The 16,483-nt window shown below is 39.0% G+C and overlaps 2 protein-coding genes across 6 annotated transcripts in view; both read left to right on the top strand.

Annotated features, from left to right (window-relative positions):
• The first annotated feature begins 1,122 nt into the window (after positions 1-1,122).
• On the top strand, positions 1,123-8,015 carry bud23 (BUD23 rRNA methyltransferase and ribosome maturation factor). Its single transcript, XM_037774708.1, has 12 exons — positions 1,123-1,340; positions 1,655-1,692; positions 2,889-2,984; positions 4,142-4,224; positions 4,934-5,030; positions 5,123-5,219; positions 5,311-5,361; positions 5,450-5,535; positions 5,774-5,819; positions 5,909-5,970; positions 7,344-7,433; positions 7,620-8,015. The coding sequence occupies exons 1-12, from the start codon at positions 1,293-1,295 to the stop codon at positions 7,672-7,674; spliced, it is 849 nt and encodes a 282-aa protein (XP_037630636.1). The 5' UTR covers positions 1,123-1,292; the 3' UTR covers positions 7,675-8,015.
• A 2,424-nt stretch (positions 8,016-10,439) lies between these two features.
• Positions 10,440-16,483, top strand: part of LOC119491074 (syntaxin-1A-like) — a 68,789-nt gene continuing 62,745 nt past the window's right edge. For 2 of the 5 annotated variants that reach the window (XM_037774702.1, XM_037774707.1), the window contains exon 1: positions 10,451-10,989. In XM_037774702.1, coding sequence (XP_037630630.1) covers positions 10,960-10,989 — 30 coding nt within the window. In that variant the 5' untranslated portion in view covers positions 10,451-10,959. Of the gene's footprint in view, positions 10,990-16,483 lie in introns of all 5 variants that reach the window. The other 3 variants (XM_037774703.1, XM_037774704.1, XM_037774705.1) reach the window with 3 other exon arrangements.

Here is a 16,483-nt window from a genome sequence, read left to right as displayed (position 1 = left end):
GGTTAGGTTACGTCACAAAACGAGGAACCAATAGGAGTCAATGTTTACAGGAAGTACGTAACATACCCGACCAATCATTGAGCAGGAACCTCAAGAGTTATGTATTACAACTTTTAAGATCCACTTTCCAGTAAAAACAAAAAGGCTATATCGTTACAGGCATAGAGTTAATTGTGAGTGTAATTAAGCTATATATTTATTTGTTTTTTTCATGCAGAATAGTTGAATAGTTTTATTTTTATACACAAAAAATGCAGATATTTGAAGATATACCCAATAGTTTTAAACAGTAACTAACTAAAATACTTTAAGAAAGCTCAAGTGTGAAAATAACAGGTGGTATTAGCCTATATTCAATTCAATTCAAACTTTATTGCAGACTCAAGGTCCAGATAAGAAAACAATACATTACATATAATACATTACAATACAGGAAGCACTATAAAAAGTCATGATTAAAAGATATTAAAAATATTAATATTATATAAATATATACATACATCAATGCCTTACATATAAAGAACTATACCAGTGCCTCCACAGCTGTGATTGGTACCGTGTAGTGCTAAATCTGATGTTAGACAAGATTATGTCATTCTCAGAGTGATTAAGCCGTCATATAAATTTGTACATGAGATTTCTATGTATTTCTATATATATATTGTTTGTATTTTATGTTTTTAAATTGACCTACTTGATTGTGTTTTATGTAATTTGTTAATTTTGTTTATTTATTTATTTTTCTTGTATTTTATGAACTTACTACTGCTTGGCTTATTTTCTGAGGTTTTTTTTTAACAGATGCAATATGCCTGTATGTTATGGAAGTTTGTATTAAGCTTTAATAGTTAGTATTTAGTACTTAGTCTACTAAGACTTTAGAGTTACTTCGACTTTAATAGTTAGTATTTAGTACTTATTATGTTGTTGTTTTATTTGCGTTGGTTGTAAAAAGAATAAATCTTTTTTTTTTTTTAGTTTATGTTAAAACAATATGCGTTTTCGCATTAAAGTAATACATTGTTAATTATATATTTAATTAAATCAATATATATATATATTCCTCGGGCGCCCAGTAGGTGGCGATAATAAGCCTCTGTCTTTAGCTGGTCTGCGTGTATTAAACGCGACAGAAGAAGAAGCGCTTCTCGCGTCGCTTGCTTGTGACGTCATTGTTCCTCACGTGTGGGCTATGGTTGTCTACATCACAACATTTAGCTTGTTTATGAACTGATATTATATATAACTAACTCTCCCTCTTCAGACACCGACACACACACAGAAGGACAACCATGACCTCCAACTGTCGACGGCCTGAACACACAGCTCCTCCAGATGTGGTCAGTGACGTTTATGGCAGTGTTTAGCAGCTAGGCTAACAGCAGCAGCAGCTGGAGCTGTTTGGCTCTTTAAAGTCACCTGGATGTGTAATATTACAGCTTTTAACAGGGAACTGAAGTGTTGACTGGACGATAGACTAACTACTCACATGTTTCTTTTTTCAGAAGTGTATTTAGCTGTAGTTTGTGTCTCATGTATTTAATAAATGATAAGAAATAATACATGTGACAACCTGGGGCTGCAGTGGAGTCAGCTGACAGATGTTTTATTGAAGTGTTGATGAATTAATCTGATGTGATCTCATCCTCCACAGTTCTACAATGAAACCGAGGCAAAGAAATACTCCCAGAAGTGAGTCTGTGTTATTTGTGAATAACTTCCATATACCAAGTACTTCCTTTATTATTGTTATTATTATTATTATTATTATTATACTGTATATTATGTGTTAATACACTATTATTTTTATTTTATTATTATTTTTTGCTACTTAACTTACTGTTTTCTTAATGGAGCTTCCCAGCAAAAAAGTATTTCACACGATTGTACTTGTATAATCGTTGTGACAGTAAACATCTTGAATCTTGACTCTTCCTGTCACTATAGTCACTGTTTGTTAGTGGGTCAGCACATGTGTTTTTTTCTATAATAATAATGAGCAGCTCAGGTGTATTTTGTGAATTGAAATGATTAAAATGTAGTGTTGGCTGCAGAAAAATTCAAGAGATGCTACTTGGACAGAATAAAAGTTTGGAAATTTGTGTTTGGTGGATTATTTCTCTGTTGTTACAATGCTAATGGTCATTGTATTTTACATCGTTGGAAAGTCTGTTTATTTACCTTCACAATGATGTCCAACTTGTAAGGATCATGCATTTGTGGGATGAGCAGCACAGCTGATTATGTGGGTAGCGCCCAAGAAATATTTACCAAAATGCTCTGCCAATGGTAAACAGTGTATTCTCCTGTTGGTATTGACTCTTGTTGTGAGTTGTTTTGGTGGATTGGATGATTGAACTCTATCAGTAACAAGGAACAAACAAGACATATTGGCAATTTTACAATTCATTAAATTAATACACCACCAGGTAAATAAACAGGCTTTCCAACGATGTAAAATGCAATGCCAATTAGCATTTTAACAACAGAGAAATAATCCACCAAACACAAATTTCCAAACTTTTTTTCCCGTGTTTATGTCGCATCATCAACTCAATTTCCAACTTAAGGAGACGATTGTCTCTGGTTGTAGTCGTATACATTTACTTTACTCATCAAAGTCATTGATATCACAATATTTAAAATTCTCTTTTTAGGTTGGATTTCCCCTTTAGATAAAACAAGAACATAATGAGTCTGATTCTGCTGACTTGCTGTAGAGCAATAGTTGCTTCAGTTGTGTTGTTAGAACGTGGCTTAAAATCTACTAAATCCAGCATCAAACCTGATGGCATTTTGCCACATTTAAAGGTTGAGCTTGTTTCTTTAAGAATGTCTTCCCATTACCAGACGTCTCTCTAAACGTTCTGTGTTTTGTTGCTTCACAGTTCTCGAATGATTGAGATCCAGACCCAGATGTCAGAGAGAGCTGTTGAGCTTTTAAACCTGCCAGAGGGACAGCCATGCTTTCTGCTAGATGTGGGGTGAGGGAGTGACACTGACCGTGTTTACATGCAGTATTACACGATTAACTTGATTAAAGCAATAATTTGAGTAAGAAATGATGCAATATTTTGTTACTGTTAATCTTAACATGAATAAGGTCATAGTTAGACTAAGCATTGTTTAAAAAGGATGTAGATTGTGTATTGTCACATTATCGAATATGCTTATATATGTTTACACAACAATCAAACGTTGACTTTTGCTGCATTTTGCTGCAAAATTTGTAATCTATCTTCTTGATGATATGTACTTAACCATTCTAAATGTACTCTTAACATGACGGAAACATTGGCATTGCATTCATATAGAGCAGATCACCGTAATCCAATAAAGGCAATTCTTTTACCTTTATTGGATTACGGTGATCTGCTCTATATGAATGCACCTGAATACTGTATACCATACTGTGCCATGCTGTGCGTTACGTTTTATTACTGGCTGTGGAAATCTCGAACATCACTGTATCCTGTATGCTGCTGCTAAATGGACTTCTCTGTATGTCCGCAGACTTTTGCATTGGTTGGCTTATATATAAATCTCTCCTTGAACTGGTTCTTTTGTATCTGTGTACATACTGTACAGTACATGTGCACAAACCAAAATCAATATGGCCTGCGCTCTCACAATATTCTACAGATGTTGTTCCCCAAGGTTAGGACGGAACTCAGCAAAAAGTATTTAAATACGCTGCTCCTTCTTCCTGGAATAACGTACAGAAGGATCTGAAATTGTCAGAGCTGATTACTGTTGGGGAATTTAAGTCCATTCTGAAGGATGGAGAAAGTGGCCCTCTAGGTTGATGAGACTGTTCTTGAATTTCTCACTGAATCGTTTTGAGGTTGACCTGTTTGTCCATTATTGCTGTTACAAACTGGATGTCATGCTCGGTCACATGTGGTGTGTGTGACTGTTTATATTTGTCTGCTTGTGTTGTTTGTTTTTATTGTTGTAACAATGTTTGTGCTGCCCTCTCGGCCAGGTCGCTCTTGGTAAAGAGAAAGAGTTGTGTTGGAAGTGTTGAAAGTTATAATAGTAATTAGCCCCTTTCACGCTGCCTGTTCAAAGTGGGAATGTTGTGCCGTTATTCCATAATAATACAGCAATCATGTGTATCTGTCTGTCCCCTGTCTCTCAGGTGCGGCTCTGGTCTCAGTGGAGACTACCTGTCAGAGGAGGGACACTACTGGGTTGGAGTCGACATCAGCACCGCAATGCTGGGTTAGTTTGACACTGTTACATTTATGCAGGAAGCAAGAGATGGATGATATGCCAGTATAATATCAATATTATGATATTGTACTAAATATCATATGGGGTTTTGGTTATGTTAATAATGTAATATAGTTTAATTGTTGTCTTTTCCTAATCTTTAAAGTTAAATTAATTAAATGAGATAGCTTTCTGAAAGAGAAATACTCTACAATACTGTGAAAACATTCATATTTTTTGGAAAAAATGTATTCCCAGCTGCTCATAGACCAGTCAGAAGAAGAAAACCTTCTAATGAGACACATTTATTGTGCATTAAAAATAAAACTTCAGGCATTTCTAAGTCTGAGAACACACAGTGCGGTGCAGACCAGTGTCTGCTTCAATGCAGGTCCATCAAACGTAAAATACGTTTTTTCACCCAACATTTCGGCTTTCCTTCTTTCATCAAGGTGGTACTTGTTTTGGGGTGGTTGTTTCCAGTTTGCTTATAATCCAATGATTAGTCGTGTGACTTATAGATCACCACAGATACCGTGTATAAAAAACATTACCATCATCTTTTTATACACTTTTTACAAAGTGTGTCTTGTTTTAAGTTTGATGGTTTTTCGTTTGGTTCAACACAAATTTCTGTTTAAACCCTTCTGAGTGACATTGAAAGGAGATGTGGATACATTTCTGAAACACTCATCAAATCCCGTCTTCCCTGTGACAGATGTTGCACTGGACAGAGAAGTAGAGGGAGACCTTTTAGTGGGGGATATGGGCCAGGGGATGCCTTTCCGAGCCGGGTCCTTTGACGGTTGCATCAGGTGAAGAACAAAACATACTTATGTTATAAAAATATTTTTAATTTGTATTAATGTTGGACTTTTCATTTACCTTTTACGTTGTTCCGTGTCAGTATCTCTGCTCTGCAGTGGCTCTGTAACGCTGACAAGAGGACACATAGTCCTCCTAAGAGACTCTACAAGTTCTTTAGTACTCTTTACTCTTCTCTGGTAAGTTTCTTTGACAAAAATCCAAACATCCAGATACCACATTTTTACGATTAAGCCCTTTGCTAACTTCTCCTTGTTCTTCGTCTTTCAGTCAAGAGGCGCACGCGCAGTTTTCCAGCTTTATCCAGAGAACTCAGAACAGGTGAAATAACATTTTTTGTTGCATGGTGGATGTAAAATGTGATGTTTTCTCCAGATTACTTACCTTCAGTCTTCTTCCCTCTCTAAAGCTCGAGCTTATCACGACGCAGGCCATGAGGGCAGGCTTCGGCGGAGGCATGGTGGTGGATTACCCCAACAGCACCAAGGCTAAAAAGTGAGAACCTATCAGAGGCTGGGCTTTTATTTTGACAGCTGCAGCCTCCTGCAATTGATTCCTTCTTAATGGCCTGTGAAATTAGCAGCAGTGTACTCGCTACACAAGGCTAATTAGAACATGATGACATTCATATTGACTCGACTGTTTGTCACATTAGCCTCGTGATGAATTATCACACATTAAAATGACTGGCCTGATTTACTCTTCCACTCACGCACGTCTTGTTTGTTTCCAGGTTCTTCCTGTGTCTGTTTGCTGGAGTAACAGGAGCCCTTCCCAAAGTAAGAAACAAATGAGCTTTAGTGGATATTGTGGATTAATTTTAGCTACATTATGATCATCACTGTGATCTCTTTTTGTTTTTTTTCAGGGGTTGGGATCAGAAACTTCCGACAGAGCTGTTTCAAACCAGGTCCAGTATTCAGGACAAAGGTAAAGATATATTCACAGCAGGGAGACGCTGATTATTGTGGTAGTTTGATGAAACTGTTTACATGGTTGGAAGTAGCAGGGTTTGTTTCAGTCACCAGAGTTTATCCGGATTTATTTGTTTGTTGGATGTATTTTATTCAGAAAGATGCAGATGTGATGAGATGCAGCCTGAGGCCATCTGAGCCTCAGAGGAAAATTGTGAAAATATTCCTTTTTATTTTTCTTGACGTGCTGAAAATGTGCATGTAGATACTCATACATTTTAATTAATTGTTTGTATATAGTTTTTTTAGTTAATTGCTTGATTAATTTTTTTATACCTCACATTTGCCAGTCTGAGATCTCAAATGTGAGGATTTGCTGCTTTTCTTTATCTTCTATGATAGTATGCTGAACATCTTTAGGGTTTTGGACTGTTAGCTGTGCAACACAAGTGATTTGGGTATTGGGCTTTGAGAAATTGTGATCACCATTTTCACTTTTTTTATAGACAAAACGACTAATCAAGGAAATTGTAGTTGCAGCCCTACTTTACTCTGATTAGGGCTGCAAATAACGATTATTTTCATTGTTGATTAATCAGTCGATCATTTTCTCGAATAATCCATTAGTTGTTTGGTCTATAAAATGTCAGATTTAGATAGATCAGTGTTTTCCAAAGCCCAAGATGACGTCCTCAAATGTCTTGTTTTGTCCACAATTATATTTATAGTAGCGAGCACGTATGAAGCGCGTGCATATGCCCGTTCTCGTGTGGGGGGAGGGGCTTCGGACAGAGAGGGGAGAGCGGAGAGAGGAGAGAGCAGCTAGAGGGGATGCAGGATTTTGCGTTTTCCGGATTTCTACGCACTGCAGCTTTAAGTTTACTGTCACAGAGGAATAAAGAAACCAGAAAATATTCACATTTAAGAAGCTGGAATCAGAGAGTTTTGACGTTTTTTTTTCTTTAAAAAATCATTCAAACCGGTTGATCGATTATCAAAATAGTTGCCAATTAATTTAATAGTTGACAACTAATCAATGAATCAATTAATTGTTGCAGCTCTAATTAGGATAATCTCTAATTTCTTTATTGATTTGTATTAAAACAGCCATTTAAAAACAGGTCTTGGCCTTGATAAGTGCAGGTTCAGTCATACCTGCTTTGGTGAAGCCAAAAGACCGAGAGGAATCTGAAAAGGGTCGTCGTCCTACCTGACTTAAAACCCCGTCAGGCAGCTTTTCCTCCCTTTCACATAATGATGTTCAAGTTGCTCATCCTGGTTACACAAAGAGACTAGATGTGTGAAACATTTGGAGTTTGGGATTTGGTTTGTCACAAAGAACAAGGTGCATTTTAACGAGCTAATCAGCCACACTTTGTCTTTGTGAAGAAACCGGTTCAAAAACATGAAGGGTAAATCAGCGAAGAAGGGACGCGATTGGATCTTTGAGAAGAAGGAGAGGAGGAGACGGCAGGGACGGTACGTACAAGACTGTGTTTTAAACTCTGTCGGGACAAATAATTGGATTTATTATTTTGTGCTGAAATATTCGTGCTCTAAATATTGTAATATACTTAAGTTTAGCTTTAAATGACTCATCTCTGATTAGCTGTAACGCTTGCTGACGTCTCTCCTCTCTCTGCTGCGTGTTTTGTTGGCCTGCAGGGAGGTTCGAGCCGACACAAAATACACCGCACGTCAGAGAAGACCTCATTTCTAAGTGACTCATGCAGTTGTGCCTTCATTAGCTGGCGTCTGCGCCGCACCCCTCACCCCTCCAGCTGCAGAGTGATTGGACTTAAACTCCTTGATTTAAGTGGATGAGATGCAAGAGTAAAAAATACTATTATAGCCTATGGCCAATCATTTTTACATTTGGTTGAGTGTTTGACAATTTGTTTCTCACAAGCTGTGGTAAGATTGCACCCTCTGTGTCTATGTTGGCTGGAAGATACATGGACAGACATCTGTACTGCTTACAGTGGAGACGGAGTTGACAGCCCCAACAATTTCATAGAATTACAACAATTTTTAATAAATGATCAAATGTCACATCTTCTACCTCAGATCAGTCATTTATTGAAAACATAAAAACATAGAGATTTGTATTATATTGACTGTTTTTTTCCCAGAATATAGAAGAAATTGAACTAACGACCTGCATGCATTTGTGAAAGTTTCACAATCTGTACCAAAAAAAAACACCCTGTTGAGGAGATATGCGATACACAGTATGACACATACAGTGCATAATCCACATTTTCTATGTTGGCCCTGAACACACCGACAGCTCATTATGTTAATGAAGGTTACAAAAAGGGGGGAGACAGTATGTAGAAACAGGGCTGTGCTCATAAGGTGAAAATGGAATTAAATGAACTTTCAAATTAAATAAAATGATGCAACTATCACTAAAAAAATTTTGAAAATTACTTTTTGTATGTTTGATGGTTCAGTAGAATAGGACATACGACTTACTGTATAACATAATAAAGATATGTCGACTATTGAGCTAATTAAAATTGGTCTTTAGTAATAAAACAATAAAACATACTAAATTAAAGGGACTGTTTGTAACTTCTTACACATATAAATCAATCCGGGTCGGTGTCCCATGCGCGCTCGCGTGTTGTTACGCTGTTCAGACAAGACTCCAACACAAACTACACAGAAGCACCAAAACCTCAAGGTTATATCTAGTGAAGCCCGTCTTGCAAAACAGTGTTGGCTGCGGTCGGAGGACGCGGGGGAGACCGTAGCTTTGGTCTCCAGGGCCGGAGTCTCTGCTGTACTCTGCTCCTCTGCTCCGCTGCCTGCCTGCCTGCTTGCCTTCACTCACACGCCGCGCTCGTTCTCGCTATTTTGCTCCACACGTTCATGCGCACACACTACACACTGCAGAAGAGTTAGTTTAGCTCTGAGAATATCTAGTGAATGAACAGTGGACGTTTGTGCAGAAATAAATGCTGCAGCTCCTCCAGACCAACAGAGGTTTCCCGTGTCTTGTGAAGTGACGGGGCTCCGCAGCGAGTTACTTTATCGTCTCTGACCGGGTGCCGGTGTCTCCCCTGTTCCCTCTGGCCGCGGTCGGGAGGCTGAGGCAGTAAAAGCCAACACTAGGATCAGCAGTGATTCATGGAGAGACCTTCGTCTGGTCAGCTAACATTACTGCCAAGCAGCTGAAATATAGAGTGATATTGTGGTTTTAGCTGACGTGTGTCACCTCACTGTTTTTGAGCGATGCATGTTCATGTCTATGTAGAGCGAGCACAAGCGTGAGGCCGATGCTGACTTTCGTTGACTTAACGCCCACAGGTGTCGCTGTTAACAAGCATTTCTGATTCTTACAAACAGTCCCTTTAATGGATGCAATTAAAACTCCCACATGGACATATGAAGGCATCTCAACAAAGAAAACTAAAGGTACTTCACCATATGTTTATTATACAGTTGTAAAAGCAAATGTATGACACATTTCTAAGTGTATTATATTAAAATCCTAAATACATTTTTATTATTTATTTATTTTTTATTGAGAAATTTACATTACAATATGGCATCATACAGAACAGTCCACAACTACAAGGGAACAGACGAGCCTTGAAATTGGCATACAGTGCATAAGAGTGTGGATGAAGAGAGAAAAAAACAAAAGTAAGGGAATGTGGGAATAGGTCTAATAGTGCTATAGGGGTTCTCTGTAAGGTTAAGGTCCTCAACTAACATTGAAAGCTGCATAGCATTCGTTATCTTCATATATTTCAGAGATGAAAAGTAAAAACACAGCTCCTTATGAAAAACAGAAATTTGGTCTTGATTTCAGGAATCTATTTTTATGTATAAAAAACAGTGGCAGCTGGTGGACATGTTTCTAGGTAGGGCTGTGCCACATCCAATCAATTTCAGCAAACATCCGGGTATGATTTAATGCAAAAAAAAGTGAAAGTATCAAAAACACATTACTACTTTTCAGTGAAATAATTAACAATAATTTTATTCCAACAGGAAGAGTAAATAATGCTTTTAAAAAACACAACAGTATAAAATGTACTCAGTGGTGGAATGTAACTAAGTACTTAAATACAATTTTGAGGTACTTCTACTTTACTTGAGTATTTCCATGTTCTGCTACTTTCTACTTTCTACTCAACTACATCTCAGAGGGGAAATATTAGACTTTTTACTCCTCTACATTTATCTGACAACTTTAGTTACTTTACAGATTCAGATTATTAATACAAAATATAATCACATTACAATAGAATTACACATATTACTGGGTGCATTCCATATTTAAAACACAAATATTGACAATTTATATAATTGTTATTATTATTATTATTATTATTATTATTAGTAGTGGTAATGTTTTTTGTGTGTGACTCAGGGAGGGCCTCTATTGGCCGGCCGCCACTGATAAAAAACTTTCCAAGAATGATTATGGAAAATCCTAAATTAATTTCCAGGTCTTTTGCTGCTTATATACCAGTATGCACCACTGTGTAACCGACAGAGGTCGCTGTGCGCTCTTGGCACAATATAGGAGCCACCTGGGCGTTATCTCTAAAACCTGCTGCTCAATCGATCATCAGATCCATCCAGCACAGTGTCACCAGCAGCAGCACTCAGATAGAGAGACTCTCCAAAGGTGGTCGCTTCTTGTCTTCACAGTTTGTCAGACTGACTTTAAGGGAACAAAAAGAAACTTGAAAGAGGAGGTTCAATTAGAAAAAGAAAGCTCAATTGGTGCGGATTGAAGGAGGAAGTTGAAGGTGTGTAATGGGTTAACGGAGGAAAGGCCTCGCCTCACCTTTAGTGCGCGTCACCCGGTTCAGTAAAGTGGCTCCACCATCCAGACCAGCGCGCTAAACCACCGCCTCTCTGCCGCCAGACGCGCTCCTCGACTCGGTCACTCTCTCATCCTCCTGTCGGTCTCCGCCCAGCTGCTCCATCACCACACACACACACACACAGAGGAAGGACTAAAGAGTGATTTACCGGAACCATGAAGGACCGTATGCAAGAACTTAAACATGTAAGTTCCTGTTTGATTCTTTTTAAATGGTCAGTATGCACCTGCTCTGTGATTAGATGCGTTTTAAAGACGCTTTTATTAGATGGTATATAGGCTGTAAACGCGCACATCCACAGATGTGTCTGGGTGCGCTGATGGAGCAACAGTTGTGACTCTCTGGGAGTCTGATGGAGGCTGAAATGTTGTTTTATTCTAAGGCAGCAGGCGCTTATTGCTGCCACGCATCACTGTGTGTGCATATAGCAAGTTAAAGCCACGCTGACAGGAATGATTTCAGATGTTTTAATCAAAGTAAAAGTCATTTATTTTCTCCTCATTTTTCCAAACGAGAAATCACTTTGATCTGCCTGCTTATATTCTTTAAGCATATATATATATATATATATATATATATATGCTATTGGACTCAAGAGGGAGATTATAGGATATATTTTGTACTTAATGGTATTTAATCTCGATATAGGATCCTTCATTTTAATATGCAATGTTCAAATGTAGCATGTTCTGTCTATTAAGAGTTTAATAACGTTCCAGAAAGAGTTAGGTGGCAAATTGTGTAGCCTGTGTGGAAATATATTACCTATTAATACATTATTTTGTGTGTGTGTGTGTGTGTTGTGTGTGCTTGTACAGCTATCTTTGTGAGGACCAACTTGAGGTTTAGACCTTCAGAGTGAGGACATATTCGGAAAGTGAGGACATTTTGGCCGGTCCTCACCTTCAGACAGACGTTCAAAGGCCTGTTTGAGGGTTCAGACTTGGTTTTAAGGTTTAGGTTAGAATAAGGTTTAGGTTAGAGTAAGGGTTAGAGTCAGGCATTTAGTTGTGATGGTTAAGGTTAGGGTAAAGGGGCTATAGGGAATGCATTATGTCAGTGTCCTCACAAAGATAGTAGTACACTGCTGTGTGTGTGTGTGTGTGTGTGTGTGTGTGTGTGTGTGTGTGTGTGTGGTTTGATCGATCTGGCTAATATGGGTGTGATTAGAAATGGGAAATTGGTCCCAGCTCGCCCATTTCACCTGTTTAATGTCAGCCCTCTGCGATCTTAGTCCAAAAAAACCTTTAAGCACAACATTTCTACTGCAGTTTAAAGAGCTCTGTGCGTGTGGAGAGTTTCATTCTGACATAAATTTACCATTTATTTTTAATCTCCCCAATTCTACTCTCAATTCTACCCTCGTCCTCCGGCCTACTCACGGAAAATAAAGCCTTACAATCTTTGGAATGTAACGTTTTGACCTCCTGACGTATAGTTTACATGAGACCAAGATGATGCATGACTGATAAGGTTTTGGGCTTGACAGATACAGTGTTATCCTCCATATGACTGCTGCTCGATATAGGCTAGTGTGTGTGTGTGAGAGAGATAGTAAAGTGGCCATTGTCAGATCTGTGTAATTGGCAGTTAAGCTGAGGAGACAGGGGGGGGAACAATTTACGACTCCTCAATTTTCAACGAAGATCTAGCAATGAATTGGCCTCATGGGAGACAACCCAGCCCTGCCGTGTGTGTGTGTGTGTGTGTTTGTGTGTGTGTGTGTGTGTATGTGTTTCCAGCCTGCCACGCTGCTTCCTTGCAGTGCTGGAAAGATGCAGTTGTACAATTGAGAAAGAGAGAGAGAGAAAATAGCTTAAATCTTCCTAACCAGCTTCAGCATGAAACAAACATTCAACCAAACCGTTCAGCATCGACAGAAATGTGATGTCAGCCGCTGATTCTATTTTCTTTTATTATTTTTGATCATATCTTTCATATCTGGGGAATGGCAGCTTGAGCGGCCCCAGCCAGACCAATTTCAGGCAATCCAGACCAAATAAAATTGAAGTAAATTGCATGTCACAGACTGTTATTTCCCATCAGCACTAGATTGATATTGTTTTCCATTTGCAGCCTCGAGTTAATGCAGCTTTCTAAGTCTCATGCAGATGTCTCAGTGGGTCTGGACAGCACATTACAAAAGCACAGGGTCGGATACATGTGTGGCTGTATAAAGCTCTGAACTAGTGGGCAATGGACTAGGGCTGCAACTAATTATTATTTTCAATAGTGATTAATCTGTCATTTTTATAAATGAAATGCCCATAACAAGTTCTCAGGAGATCACATCTGTCTGACCAATAGTAAAAAATCCAAAGATATTTAACTTGCAGTGATATAAAACAAAGAAAAGTAGCAAATTCTCACATTTGAGAAGCTGATAACTTTTTCAGCTCTACAAAGGAACAAAACCTTTTGAGCTCCAACATCCATTTGGAGAAATATTGTAACTTGTGCAGAAATGTCCCTGCTGAGATTTGGCGGTGCAAGCTCAATGGGTTACCACCAACACTTTAGCTTAATTGGTAACATTGAGGTTGACATTAAAGGTGTATACCTAACACCTGAAGCCAGCATGGCAAAGTGTTACCACACTGTCGACTTTGCTCATTGGGGCCATTGACGATTTAACTTCAAATAGTATGTATAGACGGGTTACGGTTACGGAGACATCATCTTGAACTCTGCAGCTGATTGGACAAACCCAACTCTTGCTGCCTCCACACAGCCTTGCTAGGTTGTCATTGGTCTTTGCTTCCGATTTATTTTCAAGCTGGAAAACATGGCGGCTATTCTGGGAATATTGTCAATAAATAAAATAAAAAAGCACAAACTTTTAGTCTTGGAATACATTTGTGGCAAGAAACAGGTCGTAGTTGCTTTGAATGAGATGTGGGAGTTTGGAGAGTCCCTCCAAGAATCGTCACCTTATCGAGGTGGAATATTTAGGTGTTTGGAGAGTTGAGTCACGTTACATCTAAACAACTAAATGTTTAGTACTGTATAATGTGTGTATTTGACTGGGCGGCACCCATTCAAATTAGTACAAATGGATCCCTGCAAGATGGGTTTTGGTTGAGCAGGCAACATAATGGTGTCCCCAAATATCTCCCAGCTTACTGGTGATGTTCACATTGGAGTTGCAACAGTGAAAAATTCTAAAACAAAATCAGAGAGCTAAATTAAATTAAATAACACAGAATTATAACAGGTGGATGTACTGCATGTAAAGTCAAAATTTACATGGCATTGCCAAGGCTTTCTTGACATGATTGTTATTTTGAGAAGGACTGAACCGATCCAACTTTTTCTCTCCTGATACTGATTGTGATACCTCTTAATGAACGTAAGAGTGATAGTGGAAAGGAAACTGTATTTATTGTGGATGGTGGCATTTGGCCAATACTGGTGCTGATACTGATCACTGGATTGTTACATCCTTCTTTTTTCATATTTGTTAAAGACAAAATATTAAGCTTACTTTCAGGTGCATATTTGTAATTTAGGTTTCTACTAGAACATGTTTACATGCTTTAATGTTCAAAGAACGCTTTATTTTTCTCATACCGGCTGTGCCGCAGCACCTCTTTTCACCCTCTGTCTGAAACGCTCTGTTTGAGCTCCGCTCTCCTCCCAAAAAGCCCGGTCTGCTCTGATTGGTCAGCTGGCCTTCTGTTGTGATTGGTCAACCGAACCAAACTCTTCGGAGTTCCGCTCCAGCTCCGCTCTAACTGGCTTTGTTTGAGGGCTTGCCAAACTACCTGCTAGACAGGTGTTATGCACATGTGTTACTTGGTGACATCACCACGTTACGGAGGAAAAGGCGGGATTTTAGACAAGGCATTTCAGTCAGTTCAGGAGTAGTGTTTCTGTAGGGGAGAGTAACTCCCTTTGGCGTGGACTTTGGGCTTTGTAACTTTGCAGACCTTTTACATGCACAAAAACTATATAACACACTAAAGGAAAGAGAAAAAGAACAATAGGTCCCCTTTAATGTTCTCTCAGATAAATGTTGTTTTTCTTTTAGTGTGAAAATATTTGTTTTGTGCTACGTTTTGCCAGTTGCTTAAATGGGTGAAATAATATCACTTCAATCAACATATTACAAAGATATCACATACGTTCACATACAACCCAGAGAAAGGAGCTTTACAGATTTCGTTGCTTCTGTGTCTTTATGTGTTTTTGTGGAGTCACACTCTGCTAGTTTACTCACCCATGTGCTTATGTGTCATTTTGGCAGGAAATTGAGTATTGCTCATATTTGTGTGAGGGTGCAGGTTGTGCTTCAACATTGCCCATATGCACATAAAGCTACTTTATGAGCTCAGCACCTGCCTACAAGTCTGCTCTTCCAGGAGTTTATTAGCTCGCTGCCTAAAAACTGTCAGTCTCAATAGTCTGTAACTAACTAAAACGGTCATACAGCCTCCCCTCACCACGTCCCATAACTCCCAGTTGGCCAAGCAGTGATTTGGTGACAGATGGCGCAGATATGATGCGTTTGTCAGCCGTCTTCGAGCTCTGAAACCTAGGGGAGAAACATAATGGGGAGGTTATTACAGGTTTTACACACCATAGGAGCTGTTATCAATCAAATGGGATTGTTCATCTCCTCATTTTTTTCCTGACGTTTTATCAGCTCTGTCTATTTTTTTCTTCCTTGTCGTTTGATTGACCATATCTGCCTCTTTCCCCATCTCCCATCTCTTTTTAATAATAACCCTTCCATCCTCTCAGTAATGGTGAGTTCCTCCGTTATTGCTCTTTGCTCTTTTCCTATCAGTGATTTATCAGATGGCTTCCTGTCCTCCCCTTTACTTTCCTTTCTCCCCTCAGTGCAGCCTTGTTAGTCAGTGTTAGTATTGGTTCAGGCGGCTCTTTGTGTGTGTGTGTGTGTGTGGCGGAGGTACTCACCGTCACTGCCTGTTTGGCGTTGGAGTGACACATTAACTAATAGGATGGATGTGTAGCGCCGACTCAAACGCTCTGTGTGTCTTTGACTCTTGTGTCTTTTCATTATCCTTTCTCTCTTTTCTCTGCTCACATCCATCACTCCTTTATCCCACTTTATTCCATGTCCTCGCCCCTTCTTTCTTCTGTCCTTGACCTGATCTTGGCTGTTGACACTTTGTCAGGGACACAAACAACAGTGTGGAGAAAAAAAAAGCCATGTTGGTTGCTGTTGAATCACACACTGATCCTGGAGGGTCAGAGGTTTTGTTTGTCCTCGTTCAAAGCTTCAAGCCTCTGTAAATGGCTCTGAAGCCAGCAGCTTTCTGGTTGTGCTCCACAGATGAGCCTTTGTCCTTTAGATCAGAGGTGGGTAGAATGAAGCAGAATCAAAATGCGCTGTCATCATCCTATATTGTTGCTATGAACTATGATAAAAGCGCAGGCATACGCACATTATTCATCAGCACATAGAGGCTGCATAATTGCATTAATGAGCCGTGTAATGAGTGTGACCGATCTGGCATTTCACCAGGGACTTGTCTGTCTTTGCAAATGAGGTGACAATTGCAATGATATCCGATATCTGTCGGCTGCTAATAGTTATTTTTGAAATGTGTGAATGGATCGCCGTGCACGCTATCCTTGTCCAGCAAAGCATGAAATAAGGGCTCGTATTTTCTTAAGCTGTCTTCTGCATGTGAGATTTCCTTGAAATGGGTT

Source organism: Sebastes umbrosus, chromosome 7 (assembly GCF_015220745.1).
Source record: "Sebastes umbrosus isolate fSebUmb1 chromosome 7, fSebUmb1.pri, whole genome shotgun sequence".
Classification (NCBI taxonomy): Eukaryota; Metazoa; Chordata; class Actinopteri; order Perciformes; family Sebastidae; genus Sebastes; species Sebastes umbrosus.
The sequence above is the reverse complement of the archived record's forward strand: the minus strand, read 5'-3'. Positions and strand labels throughout refer to the sequence as shown.